This window comes from Adiantum capillus-veneris, chromosome 25 (genome assembly GCF_014529385.1).
Source record: "Adiantum capillus-veneris isolate H3 chromosome 25, ASM1452938v2, whole genome shotgun sequence".
Lineage (NCBI taxonomy): Eukaryota > Viridiplantae > Streptophyta > Polypodiopsida > Polypodiales > Pteridaceae > Adiantum > Adiantum capillus-veneris.
Window position 1 is genome coordinate 3,380,424 of NC_140955.1, and position 26,627 is coordinate 3,407,050.

Here is a 26,627-nt window from a genome sequence, read left to right on the forward strand (position 1 = left end):
AGCCGGTGTGCCTTTCCTTTCGCTGCAGGGTTCATGGGGATAACCTGCTGCTCCTTGGTGTCCTTGATAAAGGACCCAACCTGAAGGTGTGGTAAGCGGAGCTCCTCCAAATCATGTTCCTCGCTAACCAAGAAGATAAATGTTGCCAGCCGAGAAAGGTACTCCACCCCCAACTTGCGCTTCTTGAGCGCTGACACCCCTGGGGCTTGCTCGTCCAAGTATTGGCCTGAATCGGTTGCAATTTCTTGGAATCATTGCAACCGCTTGGAGAATGGGCGATCACCTTTGTGTATAAAGTGCAAAAGATCGCAAGGCACCCAGATCCTTGCATGTGGGGGGATAGATACAGAATATTTTATGATGTGCTCCTCCATGAACGCAAAAATCTCGGCAAATGCATCCATGTGAAGGGCAAGGAGACGAGTAAAAAAGGTGTGGAGATCCAACTTCCCTTTGTATTTGGTGTCCTCGAGGAAGAGGATGAAGCGTGACAAAGGGGTGGATGTGGTTGCAGATGCAGAGGCTGTGGAAGCATCCATGTCTAGCCTGGGGTGTAGATAGAGAGTGGAGGAGCTCAAGAGTTGCAACAGTGAAAATAGTGAATGAGTTAGGTGGCCCCCCTTTTATAATGGACCCTTTTTTTTAAGACATTAAAAAAAAAGACACTTTCACCAAAAAATGATTTCTCATCCCAATGCAAAAAATTATATTCAAAGGCATGATTTGCCAAAAAAATCATGTTGATTACAGCGGGGATCAGTTTGAAAATTGCAAGAGTTACAAAGTTATAAGATCGATAGCATAGTTCCATCCATCCCCTAGTCCTCCTCGACCTTCAATTTGTCTTCCACTCTCTTCCCAATCTGCGGACATTCATTACAATAAGCATCCAATGATCGACAAACCATGATGTATTGAAAATGTGGTTAACCGGATTCTCACCTTGTGACCTTGTAAACGAAATTGTGCTTGTTGAAGGGCCTCAAAACCCATAATAACCAAATGTTCTCAAACATTACTGAGAGTCCAATGCTTGTTCACTTGGACTGCCTCCAAAGCATCGTTGGGCATCTTCACTGCAATGTCAAATCTTGCAATAGCGTCGTCTACACTCTGTAAGGGAGTCCACACTCCAAGCTTGCACATCCAACGATCATAGTGAAATCGTATGTCACTACAAGAGGTTGTGTGCTCTTGTGACGCTGTTAGCGACGGAAATACATTGGGTTTTTATAACCCCCGGCGTCGCTAAAAGCGTCGCTACGAGCGTCGCTACGAGAGCGTCGCTATAGGCGTCGCTATGAGCATCGCTATATAGCGACGCATATAGCGACGCCTATAGCGACGCTTATAGCGACGTTTACCCAGAAGACTATAGCGACGCTCATAGCGACGCTACAGAGCCATAAATAGCGACGCTTATAGCGACGCCCGAGAGAATATTTTTTTGGTGGCAGGGCATTGAATGCCCTGCCACCCATCAACCATATTGTACTTGATTCACTTTTTAAAAAAAGTGCAAAGGTAGATAATAGACCCAAAATAGTCACCCACAAGACGCATTGTTTGCAAAATTGACAATTGTACACATCATAGGCAAAATGAATTGATTGGCAAATGTAATAATGACAATTGTACAACATCATAGGCATAAAGAATTGATTGGCAAAAGAAACGGCGGTGACAAATGTAATAATATACATGGTTCAAAAAGACGTATAAAATCCGTCTCATGATACATAAGCTATGAGAAACACTAAACTAATGCTATCTAGCTACGGCTAAACTGACGTCGTCTAGTCAGACGTCTCGTCGCGTCCAAGCGGCGTATCTGTCGGATTCTGCAAAAAAAGACAATAAGACAGCTTTCAGTAAGTATAAACATATAACGACATTTATAAAACAATACAAAAAATAAAAAAGAGTAAACCCTAATACTAACCATGCCGCCGCGAGAACTGAGAATGTCCATCAGGGTGTTTAAGCCCTTCCTGCCTGCGTACTCGCGCTCGTACGGTGTGGGATCACGTCCTGTCATTGACCACTGTCAAAACATACAAAGATCTCATTATGTTAGAACTAAAAAACTCATAAACCCTAAACTATCGAACATGCATAAAGAGCAATGTGAAAAGACTTACAAAATCGGCCTCAAATGATGCCCATCCACCGCTCCCCAAGTGGTGCGAGCTCCCTGCCTCTACTCGCGCTCTGGCTGCATCCTTTTGTTGCTTCCACTTGTCGGGATTCTCGCGCGCTGCTTTCTTCGCATTCTTCCAATCTTCTTTGGCCAGCCAATCTGGCCTATTCCACCCATTCTTGATTGCTTTTTGCACTTCGGAACGCTTGTGTTTGCAGTATTCGCGCATTCGAATCTTCATCAGGTCTTCATTGAAGCGCTGATCCCGTGTTGGAACGGGAAACTCATCATGAAGTATGCTGATGACTCTGTTTTTTAAATCACTTGGTACTTCACTCCATTTGTTTAGTATATAGTGTCTAAACAGCTGAGAGCAAAGACCACGCCATGCGCGAGATCACCTTCTTGCCGTCATCATCCATGATGATGCCGCCGCTGATGTCGACGGAGTAAGGCAAGCCCTCTGGCCGGTGACGCGTGAACCTGGGTGTCCCGGCAGGGGTCTCTAGCGGCGTGTCGATGGGGGTACGGACGTCAGGTGTCTCCACCGGCGTCTGGGCCCCGAAGCGAGGAGTGTCGAGTGGGGTGGCTCCTGGCGGAGTAGGTAGAGGTGTGTAGCTTCTAGGAACAGTCAGCCGTGCAAAACCTGGCGTAGATGGCGATGCTGTGGCTGGTGTGGGGGCGGGCAAAGAACAGGAGGGTAAAGAGCCTCGTCGAACACGAGGCGGTGTGGAGGCATCGGTGGCGGAATCCCCACAACAACCGCCACCGCCACCACTAGAGCACCGATGTCTAGACGAGTGTGAAGCTCGTCTCGTCGACGCCGAAGCTTCGGAGCGCGCCGAATGCTCCGAAAGAGAGGGAGATGCGGATGGTGTAGGAATGCGCGATGATGCGCCAGAGCGATGACGCTCCACGTACCACTGTCTCTGCTGCGGTGACAAAGAAGAAAGAAACTCCTCATCATCCATACCTGCATTAAACACACGAATATTTAAACTTAATATTGAATGAATAGAGTAGACAATGACGCAAAGACCATTAAATACAATGACGTAATGACGCATATAAATACAATGACGCAATGAATCGAGTGATAGAAGAGGCAAGTCGAAAACTCAGAATTTTCAATCAAAAGATGTGAGCGCGAGTAGAAAAGAGCGTTATACACCATGGAAGGTACTTAGAGAGCCAGAGCTTTTACAACACGGATCAAAATTGTTCAAATACAATATTTGTGGCTTTAAGAGATCTCTCTCTCATCCTCGCATAACTCAGCATAACTTCCTATATCTATATAGAGCTCTCCGTTTAAACACATATCCTCTGTTTCATTTTGTAGCTCCTCTGCATGCACCCCATATAGAGTAGTAGCATCTTGATGCTCGTCTGGCACCACCGCAGCGGCTTCTGATTGAGCATCTTCTCTGATCTCCTCCATTGATGTCGTTGTGATTGGCACATGGTAGCCTTCATACGTCCTTGCACTACGAGGGGCTACCTCTATGACGTACCACCAGTTTGATGTAGACTTTGTAGGATGAAATACTACCTACCAGAGCCACATAACTTACATGAGAGCTTTCAAGCACATAACTTGTAAAAGGGGGATGTTAACTATTTACATACTTACTTGTTCACAATGCTCGGGTAGTACGAAAGTGTCTCTTAGGTCAGTCCATTTCTTAGTAGAATCCACCTCAAGAAAACCAGACTCTCCTCTACGCACAGTAGCGTTGCGACCCTCCATGATTATTTTGAACCATTGCACGTCGAACAAGTCGACAAAAAATCCTCTGTAATCGATCCTCAAAATCTCTTGCAGCGTGCCAAAGTAAGTGAGTTCCGCCACCACAGGATCTGCATCAGAGGAACGTCGTCGACTAGACTGTTCAAATTTTGCCATGATTCCACAATCTTGAGTAAAATGCTTTTTGTCGATTCGTTCCACCCTAAAATGTCGACCTTTACACCATGCTGCTGTGTATGACTTATACTACAACGAACAAAGATTATGAGTGGCCGTTCAAACGTTTATAAATAAAGTCACTTGCTAGTCGTACATTGCAAACTTACCTTGGTCGCGCAACCCCGAGAGTACTCCCACTCTTCTTCAGTCACTTCGTCACCGCATTGTTGTGCGCTTTTCAATTGGTTGTGCAACCATCTTAAGCTCATGAAGGTTGGTAGGCTCTCCAGAACCGCTGGATAGTGCATCGGTGGTCGTCTTCCCCGTCTCCACTCGATTCGTGCCCTTTGTCGCTCTTGCTTTGCATCCTCATATTGTGAAATCCACTTTTGCATCACTGGATTGTGAAGCATGCAAAATCGGTTGATTTTAGCCTCTAGATCTTCCGTCATCTTCTTCTCAACACCGAGATTGCACATGACAATCCCAGATATGCGCTCATCATCTATGGTTCGCCATAGCGTGTCCCGGGATTTATCAAATCCGTCTAGCCACTCTCCAATGTACACTAGGGACTCTGATACCAACCAACCTTCTGCCATGCTACCCTCTGGACGTGCCTTTTGACGCACATATCCCTTAAGCGTTTTCATGAAACGCTCTAAGAAGAACATCCATCTGGAATGAACTGTGCCAGCTATTTCCACCTCATCAACTATGTGAACAAGAAGATGCACCTGAATGGTTAGCATTGTAGTAGGAAAATGTTTCTCAAACATGCACACAAGCTCCGCAGCATTTAGTTTGGCGAATGGTATGGAGTCTACGTTGATCTCCTTTTGTGAGATCCATTGCACCAGCTTTGCAAGTTTGTAGATTGTGTTACGGATGTCGAGAGACAAACATCCCTCAATGGCAACCGGTAAAATAAACTGTAAAGTATGTGCAGCAATGATATTAAAGTCCACATTTTATGCAATGATATTAAAGTCCACTATGAACGTACCTGACACATTTTATGCCAATCGTGTGACTTCAAACCGGTAAGCTTTCCTTCTTTAGTGAAACACGTTCGGAGCGAGTGCATTACGCCAGTGGGGGTCCGCAAAGATCGAATGGCCTCTTTTACTTTGCGTTCTTGGGCTCCTGTGAAAATCCATGGTGCCTTAGGGAGTTTTATCGATCCATCAGACGCTGTTTGCGGCCAATATTGCTCCATACGATCCACATTTCTAAGGTCAACTCTGGCTCCCAAAGTATCTTTCTTGCCGGTCAAATGGTCCCATAGTAGATTACCCACATTCTTGAATATGTGCATTGGATCGAGCAAGTGATTGATCATGAGTCTGGGCCAGTATGGTAACTCGTACCATAGAGATAGTCTCTTCATCCCTGGAGGCAATCCGTCATCGCACATCTCCTTCTGCTCTAACCATGCTTGTGCAGACATCCTTGGTGGCTCTTTTTCCAAAAAGCCGTCGCGTAACACATGATTCTCTGGAAGATACGCTTAATGACCTTCGTAGATTTGCTTCTTCAGTGAGGGTGCCCTACGTGCATTCAGTCTAGGTCCACATGTGACACATGCTCTATATCCGCTTGTTTGAAGCCCTGCATGTATACACATGATAATAGATCAACTATGGGAAAAAACAATATTTACAGTGTCTGAGTGAGGAGTGTCAATAGATCACCTGAGCATTCTGTTAGCCCGGGATAGTCATGCATGGTCCACATTAGAATGCCTCTGATCAAAGCATTCCGTCGTCCTGTGTGTCGGCTCATATCCACCACCTCTATGCCAATCCACAATTGTTGTAGCTCTTCCAATAGTGGACGAAGATACACATCCATATTCCCCACTTTATATCGCCCTGGCACAATCAAGCTTAGCCATAGGTGCCCCTTCTTCGTAGTCAACCACGGGGGAATGTTGTAGTTGACGATGACAATGGGCCATACACTGTAAGATGTTGATCTTTGACCAAATGGATTTACGCCATCCATAGCCAGGCCTAAGCGCAAATTTCGAGCTTCCCTGGCAAAATCCGACCATGTTCCATCTATATGTTTCCAGGCTGCGCAATCTGCAGGAATTCGTAGCACACCATCCGAAGATTTATTCTCCTCATGCCATGATGCTAGGGCGGCCATGGACTTACATTCGAAGAAATGCTTGATGCGAGGAAGCAAAGGAAAATGTCGCAAAACCTTTTGTGGAATTTTTGTCCCGTGGAGATCTACTCGATATCTTTCGGAATCACATTTCGGACACTTCTCCATGTCTGTGTATTCCCCTCTGAAAAGAATGCAGTCATTAGGACAAGCGTGGATAGAATTGTAATCCATTCCCAAGTTTCGCAAAATCTTTCTTGCTTCATCTCGGGAATCTGGCATCACATTGTCAGCTGGTAGTATGTGCTCTTTCAGCAATCTACACAACATAAAAATATGATACAGTCGTGTAAAAATCTATCAGATCATTATACATTTAGAGTTCTATTAAAGTAAACTAATTGTAATAGATCACCTGAAAAGCGTTGTGACGCTAGTGTCACTCCATCCAAACTTTGCCTGCATGTTGAGAAGAACCAGGAGTGCTTTCAATCTAGACATACGTGCTCCATTATACAATGACGTATCGGCTTCACTTTTCATATCATCATAGATAAGCCTTTCTGAATCCATGATCGTCTCGATCATTTCATCAATCTCGGGCTCAAACATTGCCTCGTTGGGAATGTGCTCTGCATGATCATCCCCCGAGCTGTCAGAGGCTACATCTTGTGGCCTCACATATGCTGCTTGACCAAAGCGCCTGCGAACACGTCTATTGGGTTGCAAGATTGCTGCTTGTTGGCCAGCGTCAGAGTCCGACGAGTTATAATTGGCAACAACTCGATCTATAATAGATGGATCGAACTCGCCAAATTCGCGAACGTGCTGCAAAGAAACACGTCTTGTCCGTCGCACAGCATGCTTGCATTGATTACAAGGACATAAGACCCTCGTTGAGAGATAGGTGTTTCGGTTGGACGGTCCCACATCCTCGTCGCTACTCATAATGAGGATAAAAAACTTATAACCTGGACAACAAATTTAATATTCTATTGGCATTCTTCGTCTTATCTCTCTCTCTCTCTCTCTCTCTCTCTCTCTCTTTACCTCACATTCTCTAGTCATGTCCAATCCCCGCACACCTCGGTCTAGAGGTGCACGGAGATCAGAACCACCGGGTTATAATCTCGTCTTTATTGGTCAATACCTATATTTGTGGGTACAAGAAATCTACACACCCACGTCTACATGATACTGCATGTAGTGGACAAAATCCCTTTGCCTCTTCTCTAGCTGTAGCACTTCACTTCATCTTAACATCTTTTCACAGTAGATCTTTTCACTGTTCGTCTAACTCTAAACCCTAAACCGTAAGTAATTCTTGCGTGGACTCGATCTAACGTAAATAAGCGTAAATCTAAATAAACGTAAATCTAACTAAAAATAAAGCTAAATCTAATTTAACGTAAGTCTAATGACTAGAGGTTGTCTAGATGGTCATTGTGTCGGGGATGTAGTGACTCTTGCCGCCCTGAAGATCCACCTTCTTCCCTATCTTCTGAAGACATTTCACCAGTACTTTTGGATCGACGGAGCCCACCATGAGTGAAGGCAGCAATACCCTATATTCCATTGAGGGCTTTCTTCACCCGCTTCATGCAGGCATCGCAGTCTATGGAGACCTAAATCTAATCTCATATAACGTAAATCTAAATCTAACTTAAATAAATGTAAATCTAGTTAAAAATAAACCTAAATCTAATTTAATGTAAGTCTACATATAACCTAATCTTTAACGTCTTTTAAGATAGTTTCCTACGACGTTATAACTCTCTTCTTCTTGTGTGTGTGCGCGTGTGTGGATGTATGTGCCAATAAAAAGAGATAAATGGTATAACCTTTCTATCACCCATGCCAAGTATGATAGATTGATTATGCCATTTCCCTCTTGAATAATAGGTCTTCAGTTCAACTCCTCGTCGGCTAGATCTTTAGGTCTTTTAATTTTAATTAGTTTCCTACGACGTTAAATTAGTTTCTCTCTCTTTCTCTCTCAATGTGTGTGCGTTTTTTTGGATCGTATGCATGTTTTCTCTCTCTTTTCCTCTCTCAATGTGTGCGTTTTTTGTTTATGCATGTTCTCTCTCTCTTTTCCTCTCTCAATGCGTGCGTTTTTTGTTTATGCATGCTCTCTCTCTCTTTTTCTCTCTCAATGTGTGTGTGCATTCTTTGTTTATGTATGTGAGTGTGCGTTTTTGTTTTTGTTTGTACTCTCTCTCTCTCTCTCTCTCTCTCTCTCAAAAACACTATGTGTGTGTGTGTATGTGTGTGTGTGAGAGAGGGAGAGAGAAAGAGGGGAAGGGAACATGAGAATGAGGAGAGGGAAGGAGCATACCTGGCTCTCCTTCCTCTCCTCGTGTGTGTGTGTGTGTGTGTGTGTGTGTGTGTGTGTGTGTGTGTGTGTGTGTGTGTGTGTGTGGAGAAGAAAAAGAGAGAGAGAGAGAGAGAGAGAGAGAGAGAGAGAGAGTGAGGGAGAGCGTTACCTGCTCCTTGCTTGAGGGCGCCGAAAAACTCAGATCTGAGATCTGAGTTTTTGGGCGCGCTCGGTTATTTTTTTACTCCAGCCGGCGTCGCTATGAGCGTCGCTATAAGCGTCGCTATGAGCGTCGCAAATTTCTTTGTAAATTTGCGACGCTCATAGCGACGCTTATAGCGACGCTCATAGCGACGCCGGGAAAAAAAATTTTGAGCGTCGTTGTGTGAGCGTCGCTAATATGAAGAGCCTCTTGTAGTGTGTACAAGGAGGTGCGGAATTTCAAATAGCGCATTCCAATACCTGAAGCTCCAACCTTACAATGGTACCGGTCCCCGTTGTGCATGCCCTCCACAAAACCCCAGTCCTCTTCTAAAAGCCTTCCTAATTCCTCGTAATGCGCATCTTTACATACAAGCATTGTGGTAGTCTCCACAAATCCAAACTCTTTAAAAATGTGCATAAAACAATGAATAGACAAACACCAACTCAAGCCCACAGACCTAGAAGCTTTAGAGTATTTCAAAGAGTTTTGGACATCTATTATCATCTTTTGCTTGAAAGATGCTACCGACCACAAATCTGGCACTGGCCACTCCATACTTAATAAGGAAGTTACTTTGATGGGTTCAAGCGTTCCAGACGCTTGTGTAGAAGTAGGGACAATATAGGAGTGAGAATAGAAGAAAATCCTTCTTTGAACCAGTTTAGTTGGGCAAAGATGTGGGAACATTATTGCTCCAATATCCGCATGTATAGCATTGAATGTGCCGGAGAGACTATGTAGTGGCTGCTCCTCCACCAACGTGGATGGAAATATAACTATAAATGCATGACAAATCTTAAGTATGAATCCATAATAACATTACACTGTGATTTCACACCTAGCTTTGTATTCTCAAAAAATGTACTTACAATGTGTTGGAAATCAAGGTGGTTGTTGCAAGTGCATGGTTAACATTGAGAAAACATGTTGCACAATGGCTACGGTCCCCTTGTCTTTGCGGTTCTTGAAGCCAAGGAGCTTTCCTTTTGAATAAAGATCCAAGTTTGCACAATTCCGCACACGATGAGGGCCAATAGCATATGGTTGCATGTATACCCAAGCACCTTTGGTGAACTCTTGTGGCACCCACTCATCATCTACACCTCTAGTGTTGTGGCATGCAAGTGCTGTGACCTCATCCTTTGGCCGCCTTTGCGAAGTAGAGTTAGCCATGGTTGAGCAAAGAAAACTAGGAGGAGGAGAAGGACCTTGCTTGTTGCTACAATGTAGGTGGGATAAAGTGATATGAGAAGGTGGTTAACCCTTGTGGCAATGGGAGGAGAAGGTGAATAACCCTTGCTTGGTGTGGCAATGGGAGGAGAAGGTGGATAACCCTTGCTTGGTGTGGCAATGGAAGGTGGTAGGGGAGGAGAGAGGAGCTTCCTTGCTGCAGCAATGGAGATGGTGTAGAGAGAGAGAGAGTGTTGGAGTAGAGGATGAGTGTGATGGTTGCAACCAAGGAGGGGTTGGAAAAGGGGTTCTAGAGAGAGACAATCACTTTTTGCGTAATAACTACCTTTGGGGGGAGCTCTGGATAGCAAAAAAAGATTTTTCAAAAGTTTTTATAAAAATTTGAATTTTAGGGTTTTTGGGTGCACGTTTTGACTTTTTGAGGTCAAAAAATGCTTTTTTGACCATAAAATAGATTTAGGGGGGTTTTAAAAAGATGAAATTTGAGTTTTGAAAAATTTAAATTTTTTTTGGATTTTTTCAAAACCGGATCAAAAAGGAGGGAAGTTGGAGGTTCCATATCCCCCCCCCCTCCCCCCTCTCACTAAGCAAGAGCCCATTTAAGAAGTATAAGACTACTTTGCCCCCCTACATTTTTGAGGGCATAGAGTGTGTCCACCACCCTCTTCTCATTGGCTGGCCTCTAATTAACCTTAATCCCAAAGAGGGTTCATATTTTTCCTAATGTTGCCCATTTGAAACGTCTGTGAAGATCTTCACAGTGACCTCCCCACTATCCATTGAAATCTCATTAGGACACAATGTCAACATGTTTATGCCACATCTAGAGCAATCCCCAAACAAGTATTTCTTTTCATAGTATTCTACATCATGAGCCTTTGGACATAAAAGTGATTCCCACATATCAGTGATGCTATGACACACTGATTTGTTTGCAGTACACTTACCTGAATCATCACTACAACAAACGGAACATGTGCAGGCATGATCCTTTCCATGGTGCCCAAACTTGTTTTGTCGCATCTGATTAAATGCCTCTTTAAAATATATCATTTGGACATGATATACACAGCAACACGTATATCGCTCCTTCAATTTTCATACAAAGTAAGGCTTTAAAGCCTCAAAACATCTAAAAGAAATTTCCACTTCTGGATGGCCCCCCTTGAATCTTTGGTGCAACTCAACCTGTGACATTAAAACAAAACAGCTTATGAGAGTAAAATATTAGCCATTTTGTACAGTACCATTTGGTACAGTAAAATAGCAAATGTGGGGCTGTAAAATATCAGTCATTTTTTACAGTACCATTTGGTACAGTACAGTACCATTTGGTCCTATATAGTACCAATTTTTGATATGTATAGTACCAATTTTTGGTACTGTATAGTACTAATTTTTGATACTGTATAGTACCAATTTTGGTACATTTGGTAGTGTATAGTAGCAATTGGATTTTATACAATACCAGGTTTGGTATAGTAAGAGATTAGCTATTTGGTACTTTACCATTTGGTGCAATAGAGTACCAATTTGGTACTGTTCAGTACCAAGTTTGAAACTAGTTTGGAAATGTCTTAAAGAGTCCCTTAAATGGTGGTACAATACGAATTTGGTGGTGTATAGTACCAATTTTGGTATTGTAAGACTTTATCAATGAAAGATATTTCTGTTTTGTACTAGGAAATGTACTATAGAGTACCTTCAGTAATGCTATAGGGTGGATGGGGATATTATGTAGTACATAACATGGAACTATAGGGTACTCTGTAGTACATTTTAGGGTGTTCTATATAACATGCTACTATATGTTAGATAAATGTACTTTGGCCTACATCACAAGGTTCTATAGAGTACTCCAATCAGATGGAGTGTACTATGGTGTACATTATATGGTAGTATAGGGTAGATGAAGGACCTATGAACATTATTATAGGGTACTCCAATCACATGAAAAGTGCTATTGAGTACCTAGCGTGGAAGCATATGGAATTATAAGGTATAACAATGGAGTACCTTCATACTGATATAGCTACTATTATACCTTAGGTTGCTACATGTACCAAATGATATACCTTCAGCAAGTTACTAGAGGTATTGTATGACGTAAAACAAATGGAATACCTTCAAGTACTATAAGTAGAGTACATTACACCTAAGAAAATAGAGAGGCACAAAAGACATCAGCAACGGTTTGAATTTACCTGAGAGTCATAAGATACACTAGATGTTTGACAACACTTTTTCTTCCAATCCTCTTCCGACATATGTCCTTTTTGTTGGGCGAAATTTGAGTCTCTGAGCTCCAAAAGACATGAACTAGATCTGTTACTTTACCTGTGACAATGTTACCTTGAGGCAATTGTCTTTGACATGCACTCAATGGCAAAACTTCCTCATCATATTTAATCTCAAGATGATAATTGGCCGCAGCAATGTTTCTCCGATGAACACCCAAAATACCTGCTATCCTTGTATGGTTCATTTGTGTTGTGCCATCAGTATTATTCATTATCATTGTCAAAGAAGATCTCTTCAAGAAGAGCTCATCTGTTGAGCGGGGCACCTTGAGCTGGTTGAGGGTTTTATGGATGTTAGATAGAAGAGTGCTTTCAATATTGGCTATTGATGTTTGCAGATCCGTAAAAGTAGGATGAAGCAAGAGTTGTTGGAATAACTCTGTTTGGATACTTCTTGTAAGACCTAGTGTCTGCGTGCACCAAAACTTTACCATAGCTGAAAAAATTTGCTTTCTTGGTTTGGCTTCATCCATTAAAGATGGATCCTGCAACCTACTGCTTTCCTTTTATTTCCTTCTTTGTTCTCGTTTCTTAACATCCAAATACTAATGCATAGAAGCGGTGTCCATGCTATGAACACTTGCATTTCTCTCTATAGTCCGATCCCTGTTTAGGCAGCCTTGCAGAATAGTCCAATCCCTATTTGGATAGCCTTGCTCATTCACCATGCCAGGAGAAGTAGTTGTAAATTCCATGCCTTGAGGATTATCCATGTTTACGCAGCCCTGCATATTCTCCATGCTAGGATAACCAGTTGTATTCTTTGGTCAATCTGTGAATTCCATGATGGAAAGAGTGTGGGTAGTATAGAGCGGTAAAGAGCTACGACTACAAAATTGACTATGTCATGAACACAGACCAAGAAAGAGAGAGAGAGAGAGAGAGAGAGAGAGAGAGAGAGAGAGAGATAAATAGATAGATAGAGAGAGAGAGAGACCATGACTCGTCTATAATCATTACATAGAACTATGTTGTTACAAGCCAAACGTTTTTTTTTACATAAAAGAATTCTCCAAAAAAGATAAAAACGAATTTCCCAATAAAGTGCATATTGTACCACCAAACCATGCTTTCAGTCATGTGTGTGTGTGTGTCTGTGTGTGTGTGTGTGTGTGTGTGTGTGTGTGTGTGTGTGTGTAGCTGTTAAATCTTAGATAATAAGACATAATTGAATTTTTACATTCTAAAGACAGTTGGCAATGGAACAAGGAATAGATATGTACAAAAACAACTCAGTATTAGAATCATTTAAGTACAATGTTTGTAGGAAAGAGATCCCCTTTCAGTATATGTAGAAAGTAAATGAACTTCCCAAATCATCAGTGAGTGTTCCATCCATAGTAAGATAGCTTGCCAAAGCAAAAAAAACTTCCAAGATAAGATAGAGTCCTTACCTACATCCATCCAAACAAGACAATAATTCAGTTAGCCTTGGGATGTGTTTTACATGTATCAATGGACCATACCAGTTGTTATCCATGTCCATCTTATAAACTTTTTTTATTTTAACAAGCTTAGTGATATATGATGAAAAAAATGTTCCTTTTCTCTTTTTCATAAACCCAAGTTACTAGCAAAAAACATTATTCTGATTAGAAGTCCACCACCCCTTCTAATCCAAGTGTCATAGTCCACTATCAATAAATCCTTCAAGATTAATGAAACTCAACCGAAGCTAAAAAAACTTTTATTATAGTTCAAAAAAGTAATAAGCTAGTTTATGTTTGTTTAGGTCAAATAGAGTTAATGTTCATCATGGTATATGGAATTTAAAACAATAGTGTGTATAACTATTACCAGATAAATCTCTCAGCACATTAAGTTTCAAGGAGCCCTTGAAGTAACCAAATATCTGAAGAGTAGTTCAATATCCATATGCAGCCGGCAGGCCAAGCCTCCGAAAACCATAGAGCTAGTATCTATTATTACACAAGAAGATACCCAGTATCATATCATCCCCATGCCAATCCAAGGGGTACATAATATGCAGTCAAATGTAGTCGAAAAAACAGTCCCATACTGTATACTTACCTTAAATAGCTAAAGGTTCTTTAGTAAGAAAATGGGGTATGTTACAAAGCATCAGGTGCAACAGGTCTTGGAATACTTATATACAAAATAGTATAACTGCCCAGCGAACGCGACAAAGGTAATAGACAACCTAGTTAAAGATTTTGGTACAGCAATCGTATGTAGTCGAGCCAACCAACCCCGCACACAGTGCGCATGAAGTCAAATCAGTACTCCTTATATTCCAAAAAAAAACCCAAACGATGAGTTTTACCAGGTTGTATTATCACAAAATTACCATTGACCCATTACACCATGCTTATCAATCCAATCCCAAAACATACCTGCTTTAAGCAATCACCTCAATAAAGCAAGAGAACTAATACAGTATTGGTTAGCACCCGGGGCAATAACCATGTTATAGTAAGTGAATTTCAGTTTTGAGCTAGACAAGCAAAACCCAATTTCTCCTTTTCCAATGAATGAAAAATTATTCCGACCAACCTTAACCACAATTTCCATGCTGAGTAAAATGATTAAACCTATCATTCATGAGCAATAAAAACACCAGCTGCACACAGTGTGAAATCCGACAGTCACTGACACCTGTAAAACCCATCATGAACGCAAGCAAAATACGCCTAAGGTAAAACAACCCCCACCATGCTAAAACAAGGCAAACTAGGGTAGAAAAAACCCTGAGACACCTGAGTGGTGAGCTCCATAGCTCCTTTTTGTAAAGCAGGCAGTAAGACTTCTCAGAAAAACACAACAGACCAACACTCGCTAAGTGAGGATCAAAGATGCACCCTCACCTGTTTAAATAGTGGAAGGAGGAAGGATTGCCAGTCCTCTGAGCGGGAGTAATGAGTGAGTCTGGCCACCTTCCCTTGTGAGTGTGTGGTAGCACAAAACGGCACGCAGATACCCATGAATGGGGAGATCCAAAGCCAGGGAGGAGAGTCCACCTTCACGGTGTAATGAGGAAAGAAACCTTAATCACGCTCGACACGCCAGGGGGAACTTTATTTTATATCTTAGTTTATTACTCAAGGGCTAGGCCCCATGGTCTTAACAGGGTAATGACATATTTTGAGTAGTATCACTAAAGTGACCCATCAGAATCCGGGCTAGATCCAAGTGGTTGGGGGGGGGCGGGGGGGGGAGGGGGATTGGTTTGGAGGTGTGTGGGGGTTGGTTTGTTTTTTATAACCACAAGAATATCAATAGTATAACAGAGTGTGTGTGTGTGTGTGTGTGTGTGTGTGTGTGAGAGAGAGAGAGAGAGAGAGAGAGAAGATGAAATAAAAATAACTTTATTCTCACACAAGTTGTCAAATATATCTTTGCGATTGTTCTCATGGCATTAAATTTTTCTTCTTCTTCTTCTCTTCTCTCTCTCTCTCTCTCTCTCTCTCTCTCTCGGGTTTATTTTATAAGCACCCTTGCCTACCAAAATTTAGAGAATTATAGACTTTTAAGCATAGACCATAGTTTAACTCTTAAAACAGAACAAAATATCGGATAATTGATAAAAGGTCCATCAGTTGGGCAATCTCTCTACTCATTTGGGGTGCCAATGTGAGGGCTAGTCTTTATGGGGCATTTAATCCATTTTCTATGGGTGAATATCCTCTTTAAAAAGCAATATAATCTCGAAAAAACCATAATATCTTGGAAATTTGAGAGCTTGAAGGGTGTGTAAGCTCAACGGTAAAATCTCAATCTCTCTCTCTCTCTCTCTCTCTCTCTCTCTCTCTCACACACACACACACACACACATACACAAATAGGCAATGCTCTCTCTCTCTCTCTCTCTCTCTCTCTCACACACACACACACACACACACACACACACCCATACACAAATAGACAATGCTCTCTCTCTCTCTCTCTCTCTCTCTCTCTCTCTCTCTCTCTCTCTCACACACACACACACACACACCCATACACAAATAGGCAATGCTCTCTCTCTCTCTCTCTCTCTCTCTCTCTCTCTCTCTCTCTCTCAATAACGTGGATAACAACCCCTTCATTTGCATGCATATCTTCAAAGCGAGACATCCTCAAATTGACGTTAGACGGACTTTTTTTTTTCCTCAAGCTCTTTAAAAAATTATAAACTTTCAAAAATTTCAAAAAAAATATCAATATTGGTCTTGAAAAAAATCTCTTGAAAAGATAAACCCAAACATATCTTGAAAAATTAAGATCCCACTAAATAGCAAATTCTCCACTAAAATTACCCCTTTTTTGTTATGTGTATTAAAACTGGAACATTTATTCTATGTAAAATAAAAAATCTTCTGACTTTACATTTGAAAAGGTTTATCATTTCTTACATCCTGAAAAGACTGTCATTTCTTACAATCTTATCCAGAAATGACAATCTTATCCTTCACTTTTGCATTTTAGATTGTATGTTTTGTGAATTTTTTTATTAAGTGAACCAATGAGTAAAAAGGCTATCATTTCTTACAATCTTCCTGTTTACTTTTGCATTTTAGATTAGATGTTTTGTGAGATTTTTTTGAAGTGAGTGATATGAAGGCCCTCTCTTTCCTTGAAAATTTTAAGCTCCATTACATATAGTATACATAGAGTGGCTATGTTCATAAAGCATGTAAACAAGATTTTGTGTTTTACTACCAAAAACCCGCTCGATTATATCAAAAGCTTGGTCAATAGATATATGCATACTTGATACAGTATACTTGCATATTTCACACCTATAAGGCATTGGCCAAATTATCCGTCACAAAATAAACCCATATTGTTTCTCATACATACCAAAAAACATACATTCGTCTATACAATTGGCCAACATCTTAGAAAATAGTTTTTAAACCACAAGCATGAGAGTAATAGGTCTACAATGGGAGAAGTGCTCACATATAGTGGTTAGCTTTCCAAGAATTGAACCAAAAAACTTCGACTTTCCAAAAAATTGAGCTTCTCTAAACAAAGGAGGATCATTGAGTGGCAAACCAAAATAAAATACTAGCCAAGGAGGAGGAGCATGATCGGGTATCAAATGCGTGTGATCATCTACACTTTACTTACAAAGGAATCATCTTTTGTGTATGTAACGAATACCATTCATTGAAATCAAATTATTCCAAGAAAAGTGTTCACTTTTGCAAAATATGGGAATTTCAAACAAAGTTTCATGCCTAGCGAGATCATTATTGGAATCTTCAACCAAGAAGACAGTTCTCAATCTGAACTCTATTATTATAATCATTTTGAAGAGCTATTTCAAGAACGCAGTTGGGAATTGAGAAGGAAATTAAAAATTGGCTAAAAATATAAATCCAATTGAAATTAAAACTCAATCATGTGCACAAAATATCTAGTTTTCCCATCTAAAGAGCCCTATCAACTGCTTTTTGATACAACATCGAGAGTTTTAATGAGACAATACGAGGTGAAGCCAAAGCATGAAGGCATTTATTTTTAAACAGAAGCTGTTTGAAAAATGAGAGAAGATGACAAAATTCTATTAACTAGTGTTGTAAAATTTTGAGTTCAACTATACATGTGAGCGGTAAGTAAGTATGCAATAATGCATCTACTAGCTACAAAATTCTCTCCAAGAGCACTTGGGCACCATACTTGGGCTTGAGAGTGAGCATCGTGATAGGGGCATGTCGATAAGATGGTGCCAATGTGAAGCGATATTTTCTAAGAATCATAGAAAGTACTATCTTAGCTTCCATAAGAGCAAAAGTTTGGCCCACACAATTCCGTGGTCCAAATGCGAAAGGCATATATGCAAGAGGGTGCTTGCAAGCACGAGCCATCCCTTGCTCAAATCTTTGTGGTTTGAATTGTGAAGCATCCTCTCCCCAGAGCTCTTGGTCTAAATGCATGGCAAGGACCGGAATCCACACCGACGAACCTTTGGGTATATACATGTCTCCTAGCTTCATGTCCATTAAGGCATACCTAGTTATCACAATAGCTGGTGGATATAATCTAAGAGTCTCATTGATGATCATTCCCAACTACAAAAAGTAAACCATATAATCACAAGGTTAGTTTGGCATGTATACTATGCTATCAACATTTTATTTGAAAGGATAATGTTGTGTTAGTGACATAAAACACCTTACATGCAATTTTTAATCATCATACAAACTTACTTAACTTAATCATCAAGTGTTAAGTTTGATTTCGTCAAAGCAAACTTACGATTTTAAGCTTGTGCAGTGTCTCTGCTTCGGGAAGGTTTTCATCTCTCTCACCAAGCACATCGAAAACTTCCTCTCGAGCCTTTTCTTGCCACTCCGGATTTGCTGCTAGGAGAAGCATGGACCATGTTAACAAGCCCGCCGTAGTTTCATGGCCTGCAAAGAAGAATGTCTTGCACTCGTCCATAATTTGTTGGGTGGTGAACCTGGGTTTGCAATGGCTTCTGATATTGTGTTGATCATTCATAGAGTTGGCATTGATGTTGTTGCAATTGACGTCATCGAGGTCACACGACCTTCCCTCACTCTCGGCTAACATCAAGCCTAGCAAGTCCTTACCATAGGACCCAATTTTCCCCACACTTACTAGATCCCTTCTCTCTTGTATGATCTCTTTCAACAAGTTCTCCATCTCTCGTTTAAGCCTCCAAATCTCCCAATTCCAAGATGTGGGCAAGAATCTACAAGAGCATTGTACACATAAACAAGGTTTAGGAAAGGGTGTGCATATGAGAGAGAGAGAGAGAGAGAGAGAGAGAGAGAGAGAGAGAGAGACCAAATTGATGTAGTGATTAATAGGATTTGAACTCAAGACCCCGTGTGTTTAGAGAGCAATTACCTGCTGCCCGGTAGCCAGACGAAGTGAGCGAATTGAAGGGTGAGCTTCTGCAGCGTGGTGAGGAGATCAAAGATACGCTTGCCCTGCTCGTAGCTGCTCCCAAATTCTGTACAGGCAATGATATCCGCCGTCAGCATGCGCAAGTCGCTCGCCACATCCACCTCCACCTGCTTATCCCTGCCCACCATCTCCTCCCATTTGCTTATCAACTGCTCGGTGCACTTCGTCATCACTCCCGCCAATCCCTGCGCTTTTCCACACATCCTTCTTCATATGCTCTCTTTACAAAAGACACACACGTACCAAATGCATTGATACTACTGTGCATAATTATTCATTTATATTTGATTAAACTCAACGGCTTTATTGGAGCCAACCATGTTTTGGTTTCTTTCAAAACCAGATATTTTCATGAGGAGTATGAGAGTTGGAAAAGCAGACCTTGAGTTTGTCGATGTGGAAAGCCGGTGCAATTATGCGTCGCTGTCGGGCCCACGACTCACCATTGGCCATGACAACTCCCTTGCCCAGAAAGTGCTCACAGCAACGCTGGTGAATGAAGGATTTGCCATAAGCAAGTGCACATTTGGCTGAAAAAACCTCCCTTATGAGCTCTGGCTCTGTCACAACAATTCGAGGTTCCGATGCTTCCCAGAACACAAACTTTTTGCCTGCAAATTCGCACATTTCCAATTCGGCTCAACCACTCGAATTGCGAGTATGTGTGCCCCAATGCATCAATTGCACTCACACAATGCCTCGAGATTTGCTCACGGGTTAGAGATTGTGAATAGGCCTAAGCAAGTTGCAATTGCACAAGAGAAAACAAGCGCTGGCGCAAGCTAAACTCTGATGCTGGATAATTTTCTTATTTTTGCAGGCTCAAACAAAACAAATTCTTGCATACCATTCGTTCCAATAAGCAATACTACCTTAATTCCACACATGTATGTAGATAGAGAGCAGGAACGATGTGCAGAATGTACGTCATTTTTTTGACAGTAGTGAAGCAATGGGCCTATTAATTTGCTCAAGAGAATCGATGATAATGATCAAAATTGATTGTCGAACTAATTGAATTACTAACATGGTATAATGGTAGCCTCAACATGAAAGGCAATTTCATTGATTATCTTGCAATGGCAAGGATCACAATCATTAAATAAATGTGCTTTCAACAATACACATCATCGAGTTAAACGCACAAGAAACGCGTCATTAATAGGAGATTTATGATGACCAGTATCAAATTATGCCATTAGCACACAATTGAGGGAAGCATTCTGAGGAAAACACTAATTGTGCACGTGGAATAATGTGGATCTCTTCAAACAAAGAAGGGCCATAATGGAACAAGAAGGAAGTGAAATTACCATAAGTTTTGGACCATTTGGTGTAGTAGGGGAGCATGCGCTGAAGAATGTCATGCCGCAGGCCACCCATGTCAGTGGCGAGCTCCATTTCCTCCAATTTCATGATCTCGACGTAATTGCCAATCATGAAGAGTGGTGGAGGCCCTTGCATACCTTGCTTGCGCATCGCCCTCTCCAATTTCAGAGGCCTCCACCAAATGCATCTTACTATCTTCCAAAGCCCCCAAACAATCACTAGTGCTGACAGCATGCCCAGCATCGACATCATGCCCATGGCCGATGTGGCCACGTTATGGGAGGACTTGGAGGCGATGAGGCTAGCAATGGAACTTGGGATCATGGGCACTAATGAGGAGTTTTCCATGATGGAAGCATACACACAAATGACTGCGTGTCTGTGGGTGGTCTAATATATGATTTTTCTGTAGCTCTCTGTTGGCGGTCTGGTATATGATTTTTCTGTAGCTCTCTGCATGCACATTGCACAGGTTTCATCCACTTGCTCTCTCTCTCTCTCTCTCTCTCTCTCTCTCTCTCTCTCTCACACACACACAAACAGACGGAGCTCAAAATCGGCAGGAGAAGAAAGACTAGCTTTGCAATGTTAAGTGATCAGTCGCCAAGATAAGCTGCGGGTTCTCTCTCTCTCTCTCTCTCTCTCTCTCTCTCTCTCTCTCTCTCTCTCTCTCTCTCTCTCTCTCTGTGTGTGTGTGTGTGTGTGTGTGTGTGTGTGTAGCGAACCCTACAGGCTACCCCATACACGCATAAAAAGGGGGGCGCGCCCACACGGAAGAAACGCTGTTGAGTGCTGATAGAGAGAGAAGTGGATAGATACCTGGAGATTGAGCTAATCTCGCAAGTACGCGCTCACAGCCCACAAGAAGAGCAACAGGAACTGGACTTCAAGGGGATCTCTCTGACGAGGCAGGGGCACGGTGCACCGACTCTCTCTCTCTCTCTCTCTCTCTCTCTCTCTCTCTCTCTCTCTCTCTCTCTCTCTCTGTGTGTGTGTGTGTGTGTGTGTGTGTGTGTGTGTGTGAGATTGGCTGGATGGATGGATGGCTTAACAAGGTAAGGGCCGCCACTCCAGACCCAGGGGGTGGGGCGTCCTCGCGTGCGTTGGGTTGAGGAGGGGCGATAACAGAAACGCGAGCGAGAGAGAGGGAGAGAGGGTACAGCGGGAAAAAGACTTTTTTGGGGGGCTGGAGGGAGCATGTGCATTGTGGTGTGCTGCCGCTGACAAGCGCATGGGGCTCTGCGCAGGACGCCCTCTCTCTCTCTCTCTCTCGTTTTGCCCTCTCCTCCCAGCCAGCCAGCCAGCTTCAGAAGCTTGCACAGACGACAGACCTGGAAAGAGAGAGAGAACTTGGAAGGGCGGGCACGCTCTCTCGATTTGCCATATCTCAACGCTCGAACTTCAAAGGAACATTGTAGAGCCCAAGTGCATGCAAATGGCATGCACATTCCTCTTGTATAGCCTGCAGCAACGCTCCCATATTCAAATCCTGTTTGTGGGCTTCACTAGTTTTCACTATAAAGGTTCCCTCCAAGTCCCCCATGCATCACCTACATGTGAAGGTAACCATCAACCATCCTCCGGATAGCAAGATAGCAAGCCCTCCACACTCTACCTCACATACATCGGCTTCGCGCTTGTGCTAGACCGCGCTACCAGCACAAGACCATAAGGCCAAGATACTAACTCGAGGTCATTATACCAAAAGCTCAATGGACATGGACAAGACCATAAGGCCAAGATACTAACTCGAGGCCATTACACCAAAAGCTCAATGGACATGGACACTCCCCATGACACTTTGCTCAAGACACACTTGCAGACACCATGCTTGCCACTTACTTATTTGAGAACTCTACCGAGGCCAAGCACCATAGAGCAATACCACTTTGCAATTGGCTTACATGACTTGTTTGTCTTGCATTTGTCGAATATATAGCCGCTCCTACGAGCATGCCATGCCGTAATTTGTAGTTCGCCTAAACAACCCTCTTTTAGGCCTTATTTGGGCCTACTAAACTATGTCAGAACAAGAGCTCCATCCAAAATCTCAAGTTCCCAACATTGATCAAGTGTTGGGAAAGTGCAAAGGACACATGCAAGATCCCTCACTTTGGAGTGATTATATGTTATGATAGTATCCTTACAAATATCCAGTTTAAAACTGAAAAGGTAGGGAGGGTAAGTGTGCCCCTCTTTTTCTTGCCCTCTTGTTGTCACAACGACGACACATTCAAGAGTGGGTGTGGAGGGGTACATCCAAAATGCACGGTGAAAAAGGATCAAAAAGGTAAGGTGAAAGAGTCCAAGAAGTGTCCTTCCACATGAGTTCGACTCCGAGTCCCGACCAATGCAAAGGAGAGGCCCTTTGGTGCACTGCTAAAAAAAAACCGGGGTCTAGTGTATCTTAACCGGCTGAAATTATAAAATCCCGATTAGATTTTGAGCTTGCCTTTAAGAAAACCGGCAAATTCACACTAAGTTTTAGTGTAATTAAAAGCTTCAAATTTTGACGTGAAAACCGGGAGAATTTTAAGTTTCCTCTTATTTTGATCTGTTAGGGAAAATATATTTTTCTAATCCTGCTCTAGTGCCCTTGCGAAGTTCAAAGCACTTGAAGGTAAGACATTGCACAACTGCCCAACTAAACAACAAAAATTTCTTCGCAAAATTTTGCGGAGTTCGAAGCAATGGCCCCCTTCAACCCTAGCAAACCCATGCTTTCAACTCATACCACCTCTCCCTTCTGCATAGCCTATTCCTCTGAGAAACCTTACTATAATGTACAAGTTGAGCAAGCCTCCACTACCACACAATGTAGACATAGAGTATTCGTTGTTGGGGGACATTGGGTTGTCTAAAGGTATGCTTGTAGTGCTTATTTAACATGGACGCTTTATCCTTGTCTAGCTTTCTCCATTTACCCTTTATATCCTTTGTTGTCTTCCATCCAGGTAAAAATTTTATGTGCATTTGGGCTATCATTTGCTTGTCTAGAAATTCTATAAAGACACAGGCACCTTGCACAAAAAAACCTTCATTCTATCCAATCAAATACCTGCGTATATGTGAGCTGGCCGATTTAAGCCTTTTTAAATGGGTTTATAAAGACAACAGGTTTAAGAGGGTTCTTCTCTACTTTGTTCAACCCGCCCTTCCCATCGAGAGCTAGGAGGCTCGTGGGGTGGGGGAAGGGTGGGGAGCGGTGTTAGAGGAGCTACTTGGGTTTCTACCCGGTGTTGCAGTAAGTGAAGGTCAGCCTCGAGTGGGGGTCCCTATGCGGTGGTCTCCCCTTTGTTTCGACCTATATTTTTGGTTAGAAGAAATCGATAGCGCCCCTAGCTCTCCAGAAGCAAACTGTTGCCATGTTTATGCAAAGGGGTTATGCCTGATCTGGAAGGGGGTTATCTCCTCCGTGCTAGAGAGGTCTAGACCTGGTGGCTCTCTAGGACGGCTGCTTGCAGCATGGTTATGAAGTGCATGGGAGCATGTGGTCGATTGTTGTGTCTAGTTGTGGGTCCTTCCCGGTTATGGATGGTGTTGGTACTAGTTTGTGGCCGGAGATTTGGCATGGCTCTGACTTGTGGGACTGTTTGGCTCTTCTCGAAGTGGGTTCTTCAGCTTCGTAGTCGATGTTTCTCCATAGGTGGCTGGTTTTTTTTTATGTTTAGTTTGCATTGTTGGCCCTCTTGGGCATCTCCAGTTCGGTGTGAGAGGGTCTACAGTGGTGGCATCCAAGTTGGTCTTGTTCGGCATTCTTTGCAGTGGTTTTTAGGCTTCCTTGTAAAAAGCATGGTCTATGGACATCTTTAGGGTTTTCGAGGTTTATGTGGCTTTTGATGAACTATTGTAATTCTTTTTTGCTCCATGGCTATTTTTTAGCATGGAGATCATGTATGACATTTTCTTTTTAATATACCATCTATATGTATTCTATAAGAGGAGAGCGAGTGCCCTTTACACATGCCGAAAATTGCGAGATGAAAGCTAAAGTCCAAATCGCCTCTGTGCACGATAAAGAGAGAGAGAGAGAGAGAGAGAGAGAGAGGCCGCCGAAGCGGCCGGTCGTACTAGTATAACTCACTATGTTGAGTGAGTATTGCTAAAATTAAAAATTAAAAAATCCATGTGTAGTTATTACAAAAGAAGATAAAATATTTTTTTGTTGATTAAAAATTCACTAAAATAAACAAAAATGGTGCTTTTGTATATTGGAGACATTAGTTCAAAAGAATACATGCACAATGTGTTTTCATGTGTGTGTGTGTGTGTGTGTGTGTTGGGGGGGGGGGGGGGGGGGGGGGGGGGGGGGCTGCTCAGGACTAAGTGGCACGGGCATGGGAGGGTGGGATCTACGGTCGGGGGATTGTGGGCCGTAGATCTGAAATGCGGGTACCTTAGATTATTTTTGTAAAAAGTAAACTAGGGTATCCACGTGGGTTTTGAACCCGTGATCTCACCCATGAGAGGCGCACACCCTAACCACTGCGCCATGCGTGCGTTGTGAAACCCTAATTTACTTATAACATGTATGCACAAGGGCGGCAGCCGAAAGTAATCTAGGGTACCCTAGTTTACCTTTTAATCATAAAAAGTAAACTAGGATACTCTAAATTATTTTTGGCGCCACCACTGGGATCTACGACCCACAATCCCCCGGTCGTAGATCCCACCCTCCCATGCCCGTGCCACTTAATCCTGGGGGGGGGGGGGCTCTCTCTCTCTCTCTCTTTCGTCCATATTGTACATACATGAGCTCTATCCAGCAGCAAAGAAATTGGTCCAAAATCGTAGCAACATAGAACCAAGTTATAAGATGCAGTGCAAAATCTTATAATAATCTTTTTATTAGTAACATATGAACATTAGAGCTTTTTAAAGCCTTTAGCCACCAATTTACCCCCCACACAGAGGGGTAATCCGTAATCCAAGGACTTTTGCACCCATCTGCCTTGCTTTCACGCCTAGCTCTAATGGTAATGAGTTTTATTGCCTGAGGAGGTAGGCATGCCTGCAACCAAATCTAGAGGGTAATTAAATATCAAATTGTCCCACAACCCCACCCCCCCCCCCCCCCCCCCCCCCCCCTTCTTCCCCCATCTTTCCCCATCATGAGGGCCTACCCAATGAAGCTTTGTGTGGAGTCATTGAGGTGCCGTTTTAATCACAAACATTGATGAAGTATATGTCAAATTTGCCATAGAATTGGTGGGCCAAAATCAACTTTTTATCACAAGTGCCTCTATGAAATGGATCCATGTGCAAGTGCTCTCTCTCTCTCTCTCTCTCTCTCTCTCTCTCTCTCTCTCTCTCTCTCTCTCTCTCTCTCTCTCTCTTGTGCGCATGCGCGCGCACACACACACACAAGTGCAAGTGTAATAGTGGTTTTTCATACAGTGAACCACTGAGATAGTGAGCCTGATACATTGAGTTGCTCGATTTCATGTGCACTAGCTAGCACATAAATTTGTTTAACCCAAAATAGTGAGGTTCTGGCCAAGCACAATTTCACATCATTAATCTTGAAGGAATATTTGGATGCTTTGTAGGGAGACTGTTTGTAATCAACAGGCTCAAGGTAAGGCTCAATAGCCTCCACATTAGTATTTAATGCATGATGTATTACCTACATGGGTTTTTTTTTAAGGCATGATAAATTAGGGGATAGACTCAAGGGAAGGCTTTGCAATAGATAATCTATGACATTGATATGGATAGTAAGCATATTCAAAATGAGGTTTAACTTTTGTTTCTCATAGCTAATGCTTACCATCTTCAGAGCATAAAAGTCAAGAAAAATCTTCACAAAAGGAGAGAATATATGCCCTATTGCATTGGCCATAAAGTCTAAGTTTTGATAGGTAGCTTGATTTTTAACTTTTTCTCTTGTGATGTAATACACTCACTTCATGAACACAGGTTACCTTGTAGGATAAGTATGGGGTTATTTATAGGCCCATAATTTAATGCTTTTATACTTGAAGAGTAACATGCATGCACGTGTTCCAATCCTGTGCGCAGTGGCACATGAGTCATGTATCGTAATTCAGCCCTAAGATTTTGTATTATTACATACCTTAACTTCTTTTTCTTTTCTTTTTTTTTTATAGCAAAACTCACAATTGTGAGTGAATTAATTGAACAGGCCAAAAAAATTACAAGGTCTTGTCATGCTCTTGTTAAGCCATGACATCATCCAGGTACCATACTTAGCTGAAGTTGAACTGAACAAACCTTGT

At 42.3% G+C, this 26,627-nt stretch overlaps 1 protein-coding gene across 3 annotated transcripts; it reads right to left on the minus strand.

Moving 5' to 3' along the window:
• Positions 1 to 17,664: 17,664 nt before the first annotated feature.
• LOC147424334 (cytokinin hydroxylase-like) lies at positions 17,665 to 22,363 on the minus strand. Of its 3 annotated transcripts, none has more exons than XM_086499753.1 (6): positions 22,231 to 22,363; positions 20,373 to 20,841; positions 19,441 to 19,670; positions 19,000 to 19,244; positions 18,382 to 18,841; positions 17,665 to 18,194 (listed from the first exon to the last, which is right to left on the minus strand). In XM_086499753.1, exons 2-6 carry the CDS (start codon positions 20,734 to 20,736, stop codon positions 17,766 to 17,768), a joined length of 1,728 nt encoding a protein of 575 aa, XP_086355879.1. In that variant the 5' UTR covers positions 20,737 to 20,841; positions 22,231 to 22,363; the 3' UTR covers positions 17,665 to 17,765. The 3 variants fall into 3 exon arrangements, with proteins under 3 accessions (XP_086355879.1, XP_086355878.1, XP_086355876.1); XM_086499752.1 differs by lacking the exon at positions 22,231 to 22,363 and adding an exon at positions 21,720 to 22,154; XM_086499750.1 differs by lacking the exon at positions 22,231 to 22,363 and adding an exon at positions 21,208 to 21,703.
• Positions 22,364 to 26,627: the final 4,264 nt, after the last annotated feature.